Below are 18,515 nucleotides of genomic sequence, written 5' to 3'. Positions count from 1 at the left end.
TTAATTGGAGTACATGATAGATAATAAATGTATCAAGTTGGTAAAAATACTTTGAACATACTTCAACTATTTTGGTGACACACTGTCAATGAAAAGAGGCATACAAACCATGTCATATTAAGTGTATGAACCGTCTTTGCCAACATCTCTTACCATTACGTATACTTTGGCTCATTTGGTTATTTTTCATATTTTGACAAGCCATTGAGCTGGTTAGCAACAGAAGTTAAGAAAACCAGTTTCATCAGAAGAGAGGAGCAACTAGCCAGTGAAAGAGAGGAAACGGTAGAAGCAGTTCAGGACAAAACAAACACTTTAGTGAAGATCAGAGGAGTCAAAGCAGTTTTGTGTGTTGTATTCATAATTCATATACATATTGACAGGTATCTAGTACAGCATGGACTCAGCGCTATCCTTTCACTTTTTAGTTTTTTTTTTACAAGAGTAACGATAAAAAAATGATGTAGACGACACGGTGTACGACGCACTCTGTGGCTTCATGGAAACGCTGCGTCTGACTGGACAAACTCTCGCCCCAACAGACGCCGAGAAATAAAAGTACTTGGTTACTATGACTCCTCCTCCTGCCTCATTGGACAGCACAGGTGGCCAATTGGGTGGCTGCTCTCATGACGACTTCATCAAAAAAGGTTTTGGTTCCATAAACAACGTGGTCATCCGTCAGCAGGAAGTCTCTGTACACAGCTTCCTGTAAGACCTTCTGCCAGCTGCTCGCGACCCTACCTCCTCCTTCTCGCTGAAAACAGCAAAGTTTCTAAACTTGAAAATAAGCATCCAACTATACGCTCTCCTCAATACTATCTGTACCGTAAAAACTGCCTTGCTTAAAAATAAGAACACTTTTCATAATAGACCAAAAACAGCCTCGCACCTCGCATATCCTGCACACTCGTACTCTCATTTACTCACATGCTCGCGAAGACACACACACACACACACACACACGCACGCACACACTCACGTGAATGTTCAAAGGCAGCAGACCCCTGTGCAAGGCATTAATGTCTGTGTGGCCAATCAACCCTGACGTCCCAAGTTCTTCAGGCCCCGCCCCTCACAGGCCCCGCCCCTCCAGGAAGTGTAAAAACATAACATGATATGTGGGGTGGTTTGAGAGTATAAAACACATACAAGTACACGACCGCTCCCATACGTAAATACTGAAGTACTAATGCTGAGTAAAATAATAATGAAAGAATACTATGAAGAGCCATTCATCCTCTCCGTCCTCAAAATGACATTCTGCCCTTAAAACAACCAGCCGAACAACCAACCAGTCAACCAAGCACCCAACCAACCAACCTGTCAAGCAACTAACCAGTCAACAAAACCAGTCAACCCAACCAACCAATCAGTCAACCAACTACACCTCCAGCCAACCAACCAACCAGTCTACAAACCAACCAACCAGTCAATAGGACTGGGGGAGAGGGGGGGGCTAACACTTTGTTGTTGATATTTTGTTCCCAGTGTTCCAACACGCTGTTGTATCCATGGTAACCCTTCCTTTTCGTTATCGGTGGTCAAAAGTTCATAGCGAAGCCTGGCCTACAAAAGGTTTGTTTTCTCTCAACGGGTGAGAAGTACATTCCACAAAAGGTTTCTGTGTCTGTCAGTCTGTCCGTCAGACGGACCAGCTCTGCTGCAACGCGACTCAGAAGTTCTCCTCCTCCTGCTGCTGCTCCTCATCCTCGTCGTCATCCTCCTCCTCCTCCTCCTCCTCTCCATCCTTCCCTGTAACACACCAGGCCTTGTTTTCACACCTGACCAGGACTCAGGAACCACTAGTCCATGTGAGGGGGCCAACACCAGAAGGCACTTCTAATGGCTGACAGCATAGATACGATCATCTCTAATCCCATACAGCTAATACAGTTACACTGGTACTAGTAGAAGAACTAGTAGTACTTCTACTAGAAGTATTATTCTAGTAGATATCTTCTAGAAGCTTAAAATAAGCAAACAACAACAAAGATGCAAACCAAAAAGTGCGAGAATCATGCAAGGGCATAATATTTATCCAATACGCAAGCTGCTCCAAATGCTACAGTGGTAGTAGTGGTAGTCCTAGATGTGATTATTATAATGCACAGCTCACTTGGCACACAACATCACCCTTTGCATGACACTAAAGTATCTCACGTAAAGAACACTTTACTATCCCTCAAGCTCTTCCCCCAACCCCCATTCTCTCTCGCTCTCTCTCCTTCCTAGTTCATTCATCCCTCCCTCTCGATTGCCTTCACTCACAGTCTCCAGACCCCGGCGTCTGTTCTTCTTCGTTGGTGTCAACCTCTCTCTGACTGTTCCAGGAAGATCGGCTTGGCTGGCCGACCACTCTGTATGAACTACAGAAACAAAAGGAGGAGGAGGAAGAAGAGGAGGAGGAGGAGGAGGAGGAGGAGGAGGAGGAGGAGGAGGAGGAGGAGGAGGAGGAGGAGGAAGAAGAGCAATACCTCCGTCATCAACAAAAGGAATCTTAAAAGGTGGTGTTATTGGATGTTGTGGGTAACGACAGTAGACCAACCTCTCCATCTTTACCTTGTGCTTCGGACAACGCAGGGAGAAGTTATCTTCATTCAACGTGCAATCTGGGGGAGAGAGGACATTTAGACACCCTTTAAGACTTAGAACCCCCTCGGCCACCCGAGATAACAAATTAACTATAAAATATAATTATTTCTAGTCTCCATCAAAATAACCTGATGGACGGTCTGTATAAATGATGTCCTACACTCCCACCTAGTGGCTAGTACCATGAATGGCATTGACTTAGTCAATTCAGTTCAGCTGGAAGATACTGTGACAATATTTAGATATTTAGTTCAGATGTAAACACGGCAACAGTGTTTAGATAAGATATGGTGAGGTATGTAGTTTAGATTGTTAGTCTTTAACCTTGAACCATCTGTTATTTCATTTTGTATCTCTACATAGTAAATGGGTGCATATGTTAATGCTTATTACATTTCATTCACATCATTATGTATGTTACACAGGAGACATGTGTTCATATCCATTTAGTCTCGCTGTAATTTTCTGTAGCAGTCAAGCCACGAGTCCGATTTAGCTGTTAACTAGCAAAAAAAGGTTAGAGATCAGAAGAATCTGGATGAAATTGTTGGGGGGGGGAAAAACCCTCGCGTCCATTTAGTTCCAGAGTTTCAGAGCGTAGCTACGGTAACGTGCAGTGTAGCTATGGTAACGGAGCGGGGTGGCTACCTGCTTCCATGGCACACAGGTAGTGGTAGCGCAGGGTGCAGCCCTTGGTGTAGCAGCCCAGGGTGGAGCCCACCGCCTCGCAGTAGGAGCAGTTCTGCACAGAACAGGAAGAGTAGGGACCCAACACAGGAAATTACACAATATATCAATTCAGAAGAGAAAAAAAAAGACACAAATACATAAATACATCCACATCAATGGGTGAAGAAATGTTCGGATGTACTGACCATCTCTCTGGCACCATCTAGTGCCTCCTGCAGGCCGTACAGTCTGCCGTTGACCAGGTAGACCCCGCTGGTCCAGGCCATGCAGCCCTCGTGGAACCACAGCTCCTCGGGGTCCATGGGCATCTGGGGCAGCTGAGCCAGTTGAGCCAGGGGTCCCAGGGAGTCCAGGGCGGGGGGCGGGGGCTGGAATGGCAGCGAAGCCTTGCTGTTGGACGGCACCATCCTGGGGGAGTCCTCGGTGGACTTGTGCCTTCGCTTGAAGCGCGGATGGGAGGTGAGCTTCCTGTGTTGGGGTCGCTGCTGAGCTTCCTCCTGGGGCGGCGGCTGGGGATTGGGCTGCAGCTCAACCTCAAGATCCGGCTCCCTCTTTAGCTCTGGGATGGGGCGAGTGTCCAGGTGCATGTCCCAGGATAGCGACGGGGTCTTGCTGGCGCCCGAGCTGCAGCTGCTGCTCAGCTTCCCAGACAGATACATCATCATCATCTCGTCTGCGCCGGCGGGGGAGAACCCGCTCACCGCAAGGTGGGGGGAGGTGGCGTGTCGCAGCAGGCTGATGGCGTAGTCGCTTTCAGGAGGTCTGGGGATCTGACAGTCTTGTGGTGCCGAGTCTTGGAGACTGTTCGATACATTTGAGTTGTTGTCGGAGTTCGGCCCCGTACGGTTGGCTGCGGCGGTGGCTTGGCACTGCCGGACCTGCGGTTGATTCTTGGGCAGCCTGGTGGCATACTCAGCAGGGTAGTACGGCCCGTACAGATCTCCCAGGTGTTTGTAATTTGCCCATTTCTGACAGAGGCAGCAGAGCAGGCGGCCAGAGTGGTTGGTCTCTGTGATCACGGGTCCAGAGACCACATAGCCGGAGGACGGGAGAGCCTTCACCGCCGGGTGGCTGCTCTCCGCCTCATCTGACTCCCGCTGCTCCGCCTCCCTCTCCCTCCGGGAGAGCTGGGTGGAAAACGCAGAGGCCAGCAGAGATTCCAAACCAGTCTTTCCTCCAGCAGAACTACGCTCCCCCTTCAACTTCTCTTCATCATTGGCGTTGACGATGGTGCATACCGCCCCCACCTCAGGCACCTTCTTCTCGACATGGATGTGGGGAAACGACGGACCCTTCCTGCTAGGGTCCGGCAGACCCGCAGTGCACGGCGAGGTCTCGCGGTCTTCTTGAGGCATGGGGGCTGCTCCCGCTCCCACTCTCCGCCTTCTCCTCTGGCGACCCCTGACCTCCGCCATACCACCCTCTTCCTTCACCCCTCTTCGTCTCCGTCTGAGGAGCTTCACCTCCACCTCCGGATGGATGTCCTCACTCTCTACATCCACCTTCACCACCTGGGTCAGCACAGGCGGTGCCAGGGGCGGGGTGGTTGGCCGTTCTACCAGAGGGGGAGGAGGGGAGGCGGACATGCTGCTGCAGGTCTGTCCCGGTGGGGGGGGGAGGGAGGGGAGGGCAGCTAGAGAGGTAGCCGAGGGTGTAAGGGGACCCCCTTGCATGCTGTTGTGACCCGGGGATGTGTTCTGGCTCTGGCCCTGGGCACGCTTCTGCTTGTTGACGCTTCCCACAGGTCTGCCCTTCTTTTTGCCTGATGGGAAATAGCCTTTCGGCACAGAACTGTCTGACATCTTGCAGTCCTGTGGTGACAGGCTGGACCTCCCGGAGGACATGTGGTGTTGTGGTCGGCTCAGAAGGAGTCCCGGGGTCTGGCTGTGGTGGGGTGGGGTGGTTGCATAGTAGTCCCTGCCAGGATAGTCTTCAAATCCAATCCCGCTTTCTTGAAGCTTCTGTCTGAGGAGGTTGGCCGCAGACTGTTCTCCCCGGCGGGTCTCCAGCTGCTGGTAGGTGTTGGTGAAATGTTGGATGTCTGACAGTGCCGATGAGGAAGGAGGAGGGGAGCCCTGGACCGGACGAGGGAGAGGCGGAGGAGGGGGTAGAGGACCCAGCAGGGTAAAGTCCTCCTTGTCACCGGAGGCCGAAACCACCGCAGCCCCTAAACCGAAGTCAAAGTCTGTTTGTTTGAGACCCTGGGAGGTCTGGTGAGGCTCACAGGGGTAAGCGATAGGGGGCAGTGGCCCTGCGTCGTCCACTCCTCTGAAGGTCAGGTCATTTAGAGAGTGACCTTCATCAAGGTAACCGTCGTCCCCACCTATAACTCTTGGGTAATGGGAAATGTCTTGGCTCTGTGAGTCACTGAACGAAGCCAGCTCTGGATGAGAATAGCCTGGGTAATGGTTTGACTCGCCGTCCAGTCCCATTGGCTTCTGAACATTTGGAGTTATCTTCTGCACAATAGCCTCCAGTTTCAGACCGCGCCCTTTCCTGGGAGTCAGAGGCTTACTCTTTCCACCGGAGGGAGACATTGACTGAGAGTAGATATTCTCACCAGAAATAGGGGACGACAGGCGGGGACAAACTATGTCTGAACTTGACGAGTCATCTTCGTTGTTGTGGCTTGACTCAGACTGGGCCCCGGGGGAATGGTGGGAGTTGAGGGCTGCCCTGGCCTCCTGCAGCTGTCTTTTGGCGGGGATGGGAGAGATGAAGGACCGCACTCTCCGCCTCAACATCAACGGGTTTGTATCTCCGGATCCACCGACTTTAGCTGGTCGCGGCCCCTGTAGTTGAGCGGAGTGGCCCTCGGTGAAGGGTTTGATGGAGTTGGATGCTGACACTGACCGAGCTGGTTTCGCTTCCTCTGTGGCTCCTCTAGTGACATCAGGTTCCACAAGGTTTGAACTAGATGCCAGAGGAAGGACCCCATGGGGTGCCACAGAAACAGAGGGAGGAGGAACTGCAGTAGGGGGAGCTGTTCTGTAGTAGGGGTCTCCCTCCATTAATACTGCACCTTCTCTGCCCCCGTGTGATGCCTCCCACATCTTGATGTCGTAGTAAGGGCTCTGGTGTGGGAGAGTTGTTTTGGTTAGAGGTTCATTGCTCATTCCGTCTGTCTGAGGGACCATCCGCACTCTCTGTTCTGATTGGCTAGGAAGTTTATGCCTTCCTGGGGAGGATCCGGACTGCATCATCATCATCTCCTTGGGCGGCCTGTTCATCGCTGCTACCCATTCGCTGATGTCCTGGGGTGGGTGGGTAGGGCCACAGGGGTGAGGGTACATCTGATGCTTGGTGGTGGACTGTGGGTTTGAGAGTTGGGCCTGGGGGGATAGGTTATGGTAAGGATGATGGGATGGGAAGTGGGGGTTTCCTCGTTGCATCATGCCGCCTTCCCTCGTATCACCATAGCGATATCCAGGAAACCCGCTGGCGTGGCCACTGGTCAGGTCAAACCCATGGCCATAGGCCTGGTGTCTGGAGGGCGGAGATAACGGGTTCGTGGTGGCGGCAGGATGTGGAGGCATGGGGCTCATGTCCACATGACCTCGTCTGTAGGAATCAACAGGATGAACATGCTTGGAACCGCTCTCTTTAGCCGATCCACTGGCATGGCGATCAGGCTGCATATTAGCAGCACTGGGGCACCTGTCCTTCAATGCCATTTCCATCTTTACCACAGGTTTAACCCCTGGATCCTTTTTGCTCAAGTCATTGGCCCCTGACGCTGAGGGAAACGGTTCTTGAATCACAGAGGATCCGCTCGGACCCTTGTCCCTCTCCCTCTCTTCCCGTTCAGGAGTGCTGCGACGGTTTGGCGAAACATCACAGATCACAGAGCGGCGTTCGGAGGACAGCGTTAACAGAGTAGCGGATGACTTTTGGGTCTCAGTTTGGTGAGAGCTACCCGTTAGTGGCTCTGTTTCTTGCAGAAGGAGCTCTTGTACTGCAGAGGAGGGGTGGGTCATGGTAGATAAGGTCTTCTTCTGTGGTAACGAATAGTCTGCCAGGTTAATGTGTTTGGTTGGAGTAGGCACAGACTCGATAGCCTGAGGGAAATGACCCTGGGACACACCCCCTTTAGCTCTTTCAGCATTTGGCGGAATCTTGGGATGGGCATCTGTAGAAGCTGACCCTTGCTTGTGGTTCAACGGTTGGGGCTTTCCAGAATTTGCCATTTGGGTGGAATGTAGTGCGGCCTCGGTCATTCCGGTCATGCTAAATCCATGTCTGGTTTGAAACTGCTGCTGCAACTGGAGATGTGGAGGAAATGCTTGTTCGGCACGCCCATAACGTCTGTCTAAATTATATCCTTGAAGGACCTCTTGCAAAAGGCTTGGAAACTGCTGCAGCTGAGCGTTGTCCTCATGGACTCTTGGCCCTGCACCTTCAGTCCTCTTCAATGATGCCTCTACTAGGTCTTTAGAATGAGCAGGGCCATACGCAGACTGGGGATGCTGGTGCCCTGGGTATCTGGAGACAGCCTCCATGGCTCCCCCTGGCCCGCTCCTACCTCTGCTTTTCAATGAAGCTTCAGGGCCGTATTGTGGCTCAGGGTAGCTATATTTGTGCGGGGCCAATTGTGGGTGATTTTGAGAACGTCCAAAATTTGGCTTCTGGTGGAGTTGGTGGTGAGCAGAGTAAACAGTTAAATCAACACCTTCCTCCCCATTGCGACTGCTAGGGTCTCTAACGTAGTGCCGGGGACCTTTCTCTTCAGCGCTAGGGTCCTGAAGACCCTTGGTCTTGTCTGGGTGACCTCCTTCAGGCCGAGATGAAACAATGACACCCACACTGCTGGCATTTTGTTGCTCCTCAGACATCTTCTGTGGTCCTTCACGCTCATTACTGTGTCCACTAGAGCCGCTATTAAATCTGTTTTCCTTGTCGCGACCATCCTGCAGGAGGTTGACTTCACCTTTGCCTTGCATTTGATTGTCACCTTTGTCTCTCGTTTTAACCACAGCTCCACTCTCACTCTTAATGACTTCCTTTTTCACTTCCATCATCTTCCTGTGGCCATATCGGTTATCTCCATGTGGAAGCTCTGGTCGACAGTTTTGTTTGGGAGGAGGATCATCAAAAGGAGAAGAGTGGGTTCGAGAAACTGGAGCAGTGGAATAGTGTTGTCCGGCCTCAGCTGGTGGGGGGCATACAGACGGAGACGCAGAGGGAATGCCGGCTTCGTTTGGTTTCATCTCAGAAAACCCTGCTTGTTTTGCCATTGGCTCGGAGTGTATCATTGTTTTATCATGGGACGCCTTGCCTGCCTGCGATTGGTTAAGACTGTGAGTAGGCGGGCAGAAGCCTGCAGGTTCAGAACCACTGCTTGCGCCACTCATCTGCCTGGCTCGCCGGTGTTCTCCCTCAGAGTACTGCTCTTCTCGCTCAACCTTGGTGACCGATGGCCCCCGCTCTGACATTACCAGGGAGTCTTCGTCAGCCCCTGCCTCAGAACCATCACCCCCAACCCCGCCACTACCTTCTCTGACCGTGCTGGTGCTTGACGCCGCACTCGCATTACGACTCCGTTGTTGCATTTGGGGAATGGTATGCGCCTGCTGCTGCTGCATCTGTCCACCATCTTTGCCCTTCTTTTGGGAAAACACAGTGTCGGTGAGCAGCATGTGTTGCACGGTGTTCGGTAAGTTGGCTACTTGGGAAGTCAAGGCATTCAGACTGTTAAGGCCAGCGTCCTGAATTTTCTCGAGCGGAGATGAGTATATCGCGGAGCCATCTTCACGCGATCTATCTCCCATACCTGCGCCCATTCGGCTGCGAGTATTTGACGAGTGCCCACTCGCCATCGCTGCATTCACGCCCTGAGGCTTGTGGCCGCCACTGCTACCGCAGCTGCTGATGCTGCTGTTGGAGTTCGGCGTTGGGCTGAGCTGAGGCACGGTCTGCAATACCCTTCCTTGGCCATGGCCTCCACGGGGGGGTGCAATAGGTTGGGCTGGAGGATGTCCTGCAGGGTTACCATGGGCCTCCGGGACACCCATCAGAGGGGAAGGGGATGAGCTACAGTTGGGGGACTGCACTGCAGAGGCTGCTGGAGACGGATTGGACACAGGGCTGAAGTTTTGGTTGATTGGATTCTGCTGAGCATTGGAGTGCATTGGGGATTTGGCGGTTTCTTGCGACACTGTGTGAGGTATATTGGGGTTGGAGGCCTGGTGATGTTTAGCGTACATCGAGGCATTGGACGGGCCCTGCTGCTGCATCTTGACCGGAGGGTCGTAGCCAGCAGCGCGGCCATGCTGGGAACTGTGGTGTTGCAGAGGGGCTTGCTTGTGGAGGGTGTGACTCTGTGGGGAGTAGCCGGGGTAGGGGGAGGCATGGTAACTCTGCTGCACGTTCTCCATGTGTGTAACGTTGTTAGGGGCTGCAGACGCTGAACTGGCTGAGTTGGAGCTGGCGGCAACACCTGCGGAGCTGTTGACTTTGGGATCGAACCCAGCGGTACCAGTTCCGTCATGGTAGCGTTGAGGAGGGGGGCTATACATTCCCGATGAGCCCGAAGGAGTGCCTCCCTGCGGGGAGTAGTGCGGATACTGTGGGGTCATTCGGTGCGAGGCTTGGGGATAGTTCCTATGCTGCTGCCCATGGTGTGCAGACTGGTATCCCTGTCCTTGCTGGCGGAGCTGCATGGAGGCAGGGTTCTGGCTCAAACTGTACTGATGCGAGGGAGAGAATGCTCCTGCCTCGCCCCCAGAGCCAGCCGTGGCACCATAGTCCACCGGGTACGGCGACATCATGCCAGGTGACTGTGCCGAGCCTGATGCGGCATGGCGGTACTGCTGAGGTATATGTCCATCAACGCCAGGGTAGCCAAACCCCGCCCCGTAGCCCATAACCCCGCCCCTCCTAATTCGTTCCTTGCCACCCATTGAGAAATAGTAATCCATGGCTTCCTTGCGGTAGGGATTGCCGCCACTGTTGCCTGCGCTGCCGTGGAGGTTAGCCTGGGGGGCAGGAGAGTCTCCGACCCCCCTGGCACGGCCACTGTATGCCAGCATGTGGGAGGCCTGGCTTGGGTGGGGGTGTCCTCGATGGAGGCTTGCCTGCTGCATGGCCGTGTAATCCTCAGCCATGCGGGGGGAGATGTGGGGATCTGCTGGTTGAGGAGGGTAAGTAGGGCCTCCGCCGCTCCTCCCGCTGAAGCCAGGAGGCAGAGATGGAGGTACTGGGCTGTTTGAAAAGTGTTGCATTTTTCGTACTTTCCAGGGGAAAAAATGTCAATAGTGAAGGCAGCGAGTCCTTCTGTGCAGACAAGGAAAAGAAAAGGGGAGTCTAAAATTTGATGGTAGAACGATGAAATCTCTTCTTAAAAAACAGTGGAGGCAGATGAACACATCACGTTAATATTCACACTTATAGCAGCAAAGAGTCAACGGTTAGGTCTAGGCAGACCATAATATGTGTGAGAAGGATCAAGGCAGATCTAATGTTTTTTTTCTCTGACCTTCAGTAAGGCCTGACAACATAGAAACTCATATTGGGGAAAAATGATTAAACCTATGTGTGCATGAGCAAGTTCAAAATTAGATCCATCGGCAAAAACATACAAGATACACTGTTCACATGTTGCTGAAGCAGTTTGGCACAAAAATATCGAAACCAGATGAGATGTTCGATGATCAAGGCGCAACGTTCTCAAATGGTTTCTCCGGGCTGTAGTGTCATAAAGGAGAGAAGAGCTAAGACTCGAGGGTTGAGATAAAAGGTGGGAATAGCTAACCCACGTGCAAAAAAAGAAACGGTTCTGTTAACTCCTAGGACAGCATCCTGTAGCAGCGAACGCTCCGGTCATCACTGCGCTTTGCAGCTCTGTTTGGGACCACAGAGGGATGAGGATGTTACAGTGACACTAGTCAAGCCTTCACCAAGTTGAATTCCTCTACCAGAAGATTCTAGAGGAACACAATCCATGGGTATCTTCATCCGTCTTAAACCGACAGACGCTTCTTCCACTGGTCATTCCTTTCCTAATACTAGTTTGACGGGTGAACGATATGTTGGGCGGTGGCAGTTTTTGATCTCTGTGGGCTAACCGTTTGTTTCTTCTCTGTGCTCTTCAGGATCTAATGCATCAATCGACCTTCTGACTGTTGGCTTCACTTCTGCTTCGTAACTCCATGTCATCGATATCCTCAAAGTTCACAATCTCCTTTCTGCTTTAGTTTGGGGAGTTTATGCTGTGGTTTCTCTCTCTTTCTCCAGTCTCTGCGGGCAGTAGAATTCATCTTCCCAGAGATGGCCCGAACGGTCCACACAGTGCTGAAAACACACAAAATAAAAAACCAAAATATGTCAATAGTCTTGCATGAAAAACATAAGCGTATTTCTTTATCGATATGACGCAACAGTATAACTTGTGAAGGAGACACAGAATACAGTCAAGGACAATTTTCTGAATTACAATTATATGCATGGTATGGCTTAGGAGTCAGTTTGAGCAAACATATGGGCAGACATTAAACCACTGAGGACAAATTGATAATTCATTCAGTCACATGTTCATTACTAAAATTATCACTCAAGTTCATTCCCCCGTAGCTGGGCCTGCTTTAATTATGAAATGGTTGAAGTGTAATTACATTAGGCTTTGGTGACATCCCCCGTCAGTATATATTTCCCATAAGGCCTTCCATCTAGCGCCAACTCATACTTCACCAGCTGACAATAGTTGTATTTATTTAGATCAGCATTATATTTATATATTCTCCATGAACGATGTAACTTCACCAAAATATCCGGAAAAAAAGAGGTAACATTACAAAAAAAAATTGCAATAGATTACCCATTTCCTGGAGGCAGACATATGCAATGTAACTGCTGAATTCACAACGTACTACCCTTGAATTACTTCTATAGGTGTGATATGTTTATCGATTTCTGTACTTCACTGCCTTGCTCTTACAATTTTTTTTTCCCATTTTAACAGTATGATTAGTGTTCTGAAATCCATCTTCTGTCACCGAGATTCAATGACCTTGTTCTTTATCAGAGGTCTGTGTTGTGTTGTTTACTAGAGCTCTACGGCGTTTACTAGGGATCTGTGGTGTTTACTAAAGATTTGTTTTGTTTACTAGATATTTGTCATTTTATTTACTAGTTCTGTGTTGAATATAGGCCTGTTGTTGACTAGAGGCCTGTTGTTACCAGGGGCCCGTTGTTGTTACTAGTGACCTGGTTTTGTTACTAGTGGCCTGTTGTTGTTACTAGTGGCCTGTTGATGTTTCTAGTGGCCTGTTTATGTTACTAGTGGCTAGTTGTTGTTTCTAGCGGCCTGTTGTTGTTTCTAGTGGCCTGTCGTTGTTACTAGTGGCCTGTTGTTGTTTCTAGTGGCCTGTTTTTGTTTCTAGTGGCCTGTTGTTGTTTCTAGTGGCCTGTTGTTGTTTCTAGTGGCCTATTGTTGTTACTAGTGGCCTGTTCTTTCTAGTTGACAGTTGTTACTAGTTGTCTGTTGTTGTTGCTAGTGGCCTGTTGTTGTTTACTGTAGGCCTTCTGTTCACTAGACTTGTGTTGTTTACAAGTTGATGTGTTGTGTGCAGTAGGCTACATGGCACCCTGGTTATCTGTGAAGGGATGTTTTGTGTTGTTCACTAGAATTTCTGTTGACAGCTAGATCATTGTGTTTAGTAGTTGTTTATGTTTTTGCAGTGCACAGTTTATCTGTGAATGTATCAGTGATTTTTTTTTGCTCCAGCAAATTAGAAGTCAGCTTATCAGGCAGTACGAAGTCAAGCAACGATGCTGTGTAATAAAGACAAACTAAAACGATGCATCTATCCAATAATGTCAGAATGAGGGTGCTTCAGGAAAACTATTCAAGTATAATCTCCTTCATGTGTATTAGAGATTGTCTGATGCTGTGTTTCGATATGATAAGGACGTGGGTTCTGTTAATTTTTGGAAAGTAAGCATTGCAATGCATCAGAACTTCTATGATGTTCAATAGAAAGTTGGTCTCAATTCACTATCATAGCAACTTTCGGCTCCAAAGATTGATAGAGGTTTTGTCAAATGTAATCATAATTCACTCAAACAAATTCAAACATCCACACATTTCTGGGATCAATGCCATTCACTCGTTTAAGGACTAAGAAGTCTATTTATGAATTATATTCGATTTAGATTAATTGAATGTCTCTAAAGTAAGACTATCGAAAGCTGCCAGCCTAGCAGAATATCCTCAGTCAAGAAAACACATCAGAGGTCTGAGTGAACACATCTGGGGACAGATCCAGTGGATCTATCCGGGGGTTTCCATCCCCAAATATCCATAACAGCTGAAGTACAACCAGACGACCGTATTCACAATACACACCTCACACAAAATAAAACCATTTAATCATGTCACCAAAACACTGCATAAGCAGGCGAGTCAGCCAAGTGGATATTTAGTGGATAGTCCAGAGATAATTAAACCCACGGACTCATTTGTAATTTGGTCTAAGAAAAAAGCTAAAATAGGCAACTAAGTTCTGACGTTGTATGGGGGTTTGAATGTTGCTATAATAACGCATAAGACGTCTAGTCTTAGCATCGGTATATAAAACGCAATAAGCCGCCGAGCTATATGTCTACCTTAGCTTGGTAGCGTTAGCCAAGACGTCTTATTATCCGCTGCTAATTAACTGCGGCTATATGGCTAGTTAGCTTCCATAACCAGATAGCCTAGTTTAGCTTGCTGTCAGCAGACGTATTAGTGAACATAACACAAGCCGATTAACCTAAGAGGCTAGGATGACGAGCCCAGCAGCTTTAGCTCCGAAAGAGAAAATAGGTGATTAGGTGCAGATGTTTTCCCCTCTGCAGATCGGGGGCCAGTTTTAACCGGGTTAGCATATCACGTTTAATAATAGAAACGCTACGGATGCTGCGAACAACAGGAGCCTTCCGTTCAGACACCAGCACACCTACCAGCGATACACGCTGACGAGCCAACCCGGGCTAGCTCGGTTTATCCCGGACGCATACCTGAGACTGTGGCTCTAAACGGGCCCTCGGCGGGTGAACGGCTGGAACCCCGGTCTGGAGTCGGCTCCTACGCCGCCTTCCCCTCTCTCTCCCTGGCGTCAGGACAACCCCGGCCAGCGGCGGTGAAGTCGGGGGCCCCGTCACGACAACCCGATTCACAGGCCCCTTTCTTATGCTCTTTTCTCCCCCCTTTTCTTTTGTCTTCACCTCCAGAAATGATGATGGGAGCGGAATACAATCGGGGGTTGCCTGTGGGTCCCGTAGGCGGCGAGGTCCATACACCCCCCGCCCCCCTCTCCTCTCTCTCTCTCCTTTCACACACTGTGGAGGTGAATCCGCGAAGCTCCCACTAACACCGAACACACCGCCGCCCTTCGAGCCGCCACTAACACATGCATATCTCCAAATGAAATCCCATTTGCAATCCCATGCCTTCATCAGCAGCACGGCCAATTCGTGTTCCTGTTAGGGTACTGTGTTTTTTTTCTTGCAACAGAAAGACCGCCTTGAGAATGCATAGCCTCCTATTCCCCTCCCGCACCCCCTCTCCATCACACCCCTAACCTCCCCTCCCTCTCTCTACCCTTTCCCTTTCATTGATTTCCATCTATTTATTCCGTTTAATTATGATATTGTATAGGCCCATGGACGTTGCGGATTATGTGCGGGCATGGTGTGTGTGTGTGTGTGTGTGTGTGTGTGTGTGTGTGTGTGTGTGTGTGTGTGTGTGCGTGCGTGCGTGCGTGTGCGTGCGTGCGTGTGTGTGTGTGTTTCGGACGTGTCTTCAGACGGAGTCTTTGTTCTCAACTGATCTCAAGTGAAAGTGGATTGATTGAGTCACGCAGTACAAAGGCACCGTGGCTGAACAGATTACAAAGAGCCAATATGTTAAAATATATGAAAAACATGAAATATCGGCTAGTCTGCTTGAAGAGGGGATGGCTGGTGCAATGTGGTAGTATAGACTGAGGGATGTCTGCATTGTTACATGTAGATAACATGCATGTAAGATATGAAGATCTATGAAGCAAGCAGCCAACTTCGGTTGGCCATCATTTTAGCATAAGACAATAGCGAACATGCTATTAACAGGCTGTTCCATGGCTCAATGCACTGTTTTGTTGGCAGCTAGCATGGTCTCACAGTAGGCAGACCCCCTCACACGTGGATTATTATGCTCTGGCCTCTGCCCCTCATTCATAGAGCTTCACGTCTAATGCACTGCAGTGTCTAGTACACACACACAAGTAGGCAAGCATCTGTACGCACACTTGCATGCATGCAGACACATGCATGCAGACACATGCGCGCACGGCACGTCCATATGCAGTCAGTCACTGGAATAGTCTTCCTCCTCCTCTTCATCTCTAAACAATCCAATATGTTTTCCTTGCAGATGCACGTCTATTTCCATCATGGTTGCCATGGCAACTGCATCACACTGCCTTAACTGTGGATAATTTTTAAGCTACGTATCTACGATGAGTTTTTTCTTTTCTTTTATTGCTTGCGCACTTTCAAGGTGAGAGTGCGCTAGTAAAATTATTCAGACAAATTCACAATGGAATGATTGACAGCAGTATTCTTGTATACCAGAATAGATGTATACAAATATACAGGAACATGTCATATACAATGGCATGTATATCTGTAAAGGTCTATGCAGATACCTGTACAGATATACTTTTATACATACATAAACATAGTATATTGTATAGATGTATGCAGGTACTACTGTATATATCTATAATACATGTATATATACGTGGATAGATGTGTACATATATACATGCAGTATACCTTTATATGTAGTATACTTGTATAGATAAGTAACACATATATACAGGCATACATCTATCAATGTATACCTGGTATTCATAGAAAACACATACAATTATATAGATGTATACATGGAAACAAACATAAAGGTATTTGTATCTCTCATCCCTCTTGGCTGTTCAACGTCTCAAGCTCCCCAGGATGTAGACAATGACTTTTTCCTGTCCCAAGAGCTACATTTTAAGGACGAGACGTTAAGCCTAAGGCCTGAGGTCACTTAAGACCCCATGACTCTCTTCACTAGAGTAGGGGTGGTCATCCCGTTGTCCTGGCACACACACACACCAGCACACACACAAACACACACACACACACACACACACCCATACCCAAACACACACATACATACATAAATACATACATACATACATACATACATACATACATACATACATACATACATACATACATACATACATACATACATACATACATACATACATACATACATACATACATACATACATACATACATACATACATACATGCATGCATGCATACATACACACTGCTGCTGCCGGATTATGTCATACAGTGCATCCTGATATGCTATTTTATTGTACTTTATGACATTTTATTTGATCTTCATGACATCGCAGTGAGACAAGAGAGCTCTGCCAATAAACTTTACAGTCAAAAAAACACGGAAAATGTCAAACCGCAAAATAAAAACAGTAAATAAAACACTTAGAGAGATATCTAATGGGCTGTAGGTGTACAGTCAAAGGAAACAGGTCTGATCCTCAAACCTAAAAATGTGTTTCATATGTTTTAGACATGTAGACATATACATGTAAATGACCTAGAGCGACATAGGGGCGCGAGAGTGAAATAAGAGTTTTTCTTTTGTCTTCATGCAGAGTGAAGGCAGATAAATAATACATTCTCTTGGAATGAAGAGTACTTGGTTGAGCACTTTTCAAAGATCTCATTGACGACCATTATAACCTGTTCTCATAGACGACCATTATAACCTGTCCTTAATGACTACCATTATAACCTGTCCTCATAGATTACAATTACAACAAGTCCTTATAGATTTCCATTATAACCTGTCCTCAGACTACCATTATAACCTTTCCTCAATGACAACCATTATAATCAGTCCTGATAAGCCTACCATTTTAGCCTGTCCTCATAGCTTTGTCCATTTTAGTGTTCTAGTCATCATTTATTTATTTAAAGGTCTCATGTCATGCCACCCGGTGTGAGTGTGATTAGCTGGTAAAAGCCATTTGACACAGGGAAGAAATGATTTTTATAGTGACATCACACGTGGGCGTGTCCACCCAGATATATGAAGGATAGATCAGTCTACCAGCCCACCCAGTGGACTGTAGAAAACATTGATCACACACCTGGTGGCATGACATATGCCCTTTAAGTAAAAGTTAAAGATTTGCAATACTTCACAATTTGTTTCCATGGAAACGCTATGGAAACAGGTATTAGCCCGCCATCATGCTACTTAACACCATGCTAGCATCTCCACTTCTTTGAGATGACTGGAAATATTTTTTTTCTTTGACCGTGAGAGCTTATTTCCCCACTAGGGGTCCGGGTAGTCTAGTGGTCTGGGGGTTTGACTTGCACCTGAAAGGTTAGTTTTTAGTCTACCTATAGGCATTCTAGCAGGACGCCCCAACCCCTACCTGATCCTCAATGACATGTCTCGCAATTCATTGTAATTGTCTGATAAAAAGTTAAGGGTAACAGGCCTAATAGTATACCATAACGATTAACCAAACTAAACCCACACTTTAATGTAACCATCATATACCTCACACCTTTTCATATTAAACCCAGACCGAACTGGCCTAAATCCAATGCAACCTGAACCTAACCGTTCCAGATGCATTGTGGGAATGAGTTAATTAAAAACGTTCCCTCGTCTTTCAGCACAATAACTCAAGTAAATTAGTACATTAAAACCAATTAGGATTTGGGATTAACCCGAATCATTTTTCCTGAGAATATAGATTGCAATCGTAGTATTCTCAGGTTTGTGCCCTAACCCTGATGTTTTGATGACATATCAATGTATGTATCGTTTTAAACTACAACAACGGATGAACGTTAAAAGCGAGGAGCAGAAAGAGCTCACTCCATGAAAGACCCTTGAGCGACAGTGATGTGCTATACCCTCCACAGCCACCTGGGGTCAGTGTAAAACAGCATACTGACGCTAGGGTGGCCGGGTCCTCCTCCACTGCTCTGTCCCTTTGAAGTCTTTGCTTATAACTTAAGATTTGGTGCAATTTCATGGACTTTCATCTTTCCTCCAGCACGGTATCTGCTCTCGCAGGGCGGCAGAATTACTTGGCTTCCATAAAAAAAAACAAAAGCGATCCGACCCAACTGACTGTCTCCAGATGTGGTCATTTGTATAAGGCTCG

At 48.2% G+C, this 18,515-nt stretch overlaps 1 protein-coding gene across 2 annotated transcripts; it reads right to left on the bottom strand.

The window, feature by feature from the left end:
- Nucleotides 1-343: 343 nt before the first annotated feature.
- On the bottom strand, nt 344-14,568 carry tcf20 (transcription factor 20). Of its 2 annotated transcripts, none has more exons than XM_079746651.1 (6): nt 14,281-14,568; nt 3,471-11,574; nt 3,244-3,337; nt 2,549-2,612; nt 2,272-2,369; nt 344-1,755 (listed from the first exon to the last, which is right to left on the bottom strand). In XM_079746651.1, the coding sequence occupies exons 2-6, from the start codon at nt 10,503-10,505 to the stop codon at nt 1,676-1,678; spliced, it is 7,371 nt and encodes a 2,456-aa protein (XP_079602777.1). In that variant the 5' UTR covers nt 10,506-11,574; nt 14,281-14,568; the 3' UTR covers nt 344-1,675. The 2 variants fall into 2 exon arrangements, with proteins under 2 accessions (XP_079602777.1, XP_079602778.1); XM_079746652.1 differs by having other exon boundaries at nt 1,737-1,755; nt 2,563-2,612.
- Nucleotides 14,569-18,515: the final 3,947 nt, after the last annotated feature.

Source organism: Pollachius pollachius, assembly GCF_949987615.1.
Source record: "Pollachius pollachius genome assembly, chromosome: 11".
NCBI lineage: Eukaryota > Metazoa > Chordata > Actinopteri > Gadiformes > Gadidae > Pollachius > Pollachius pollachius.
Note: the sequence above shows the minus strand (reverse complement) of the source record. Positions and strands in the feature narration are given on the sequence as shown.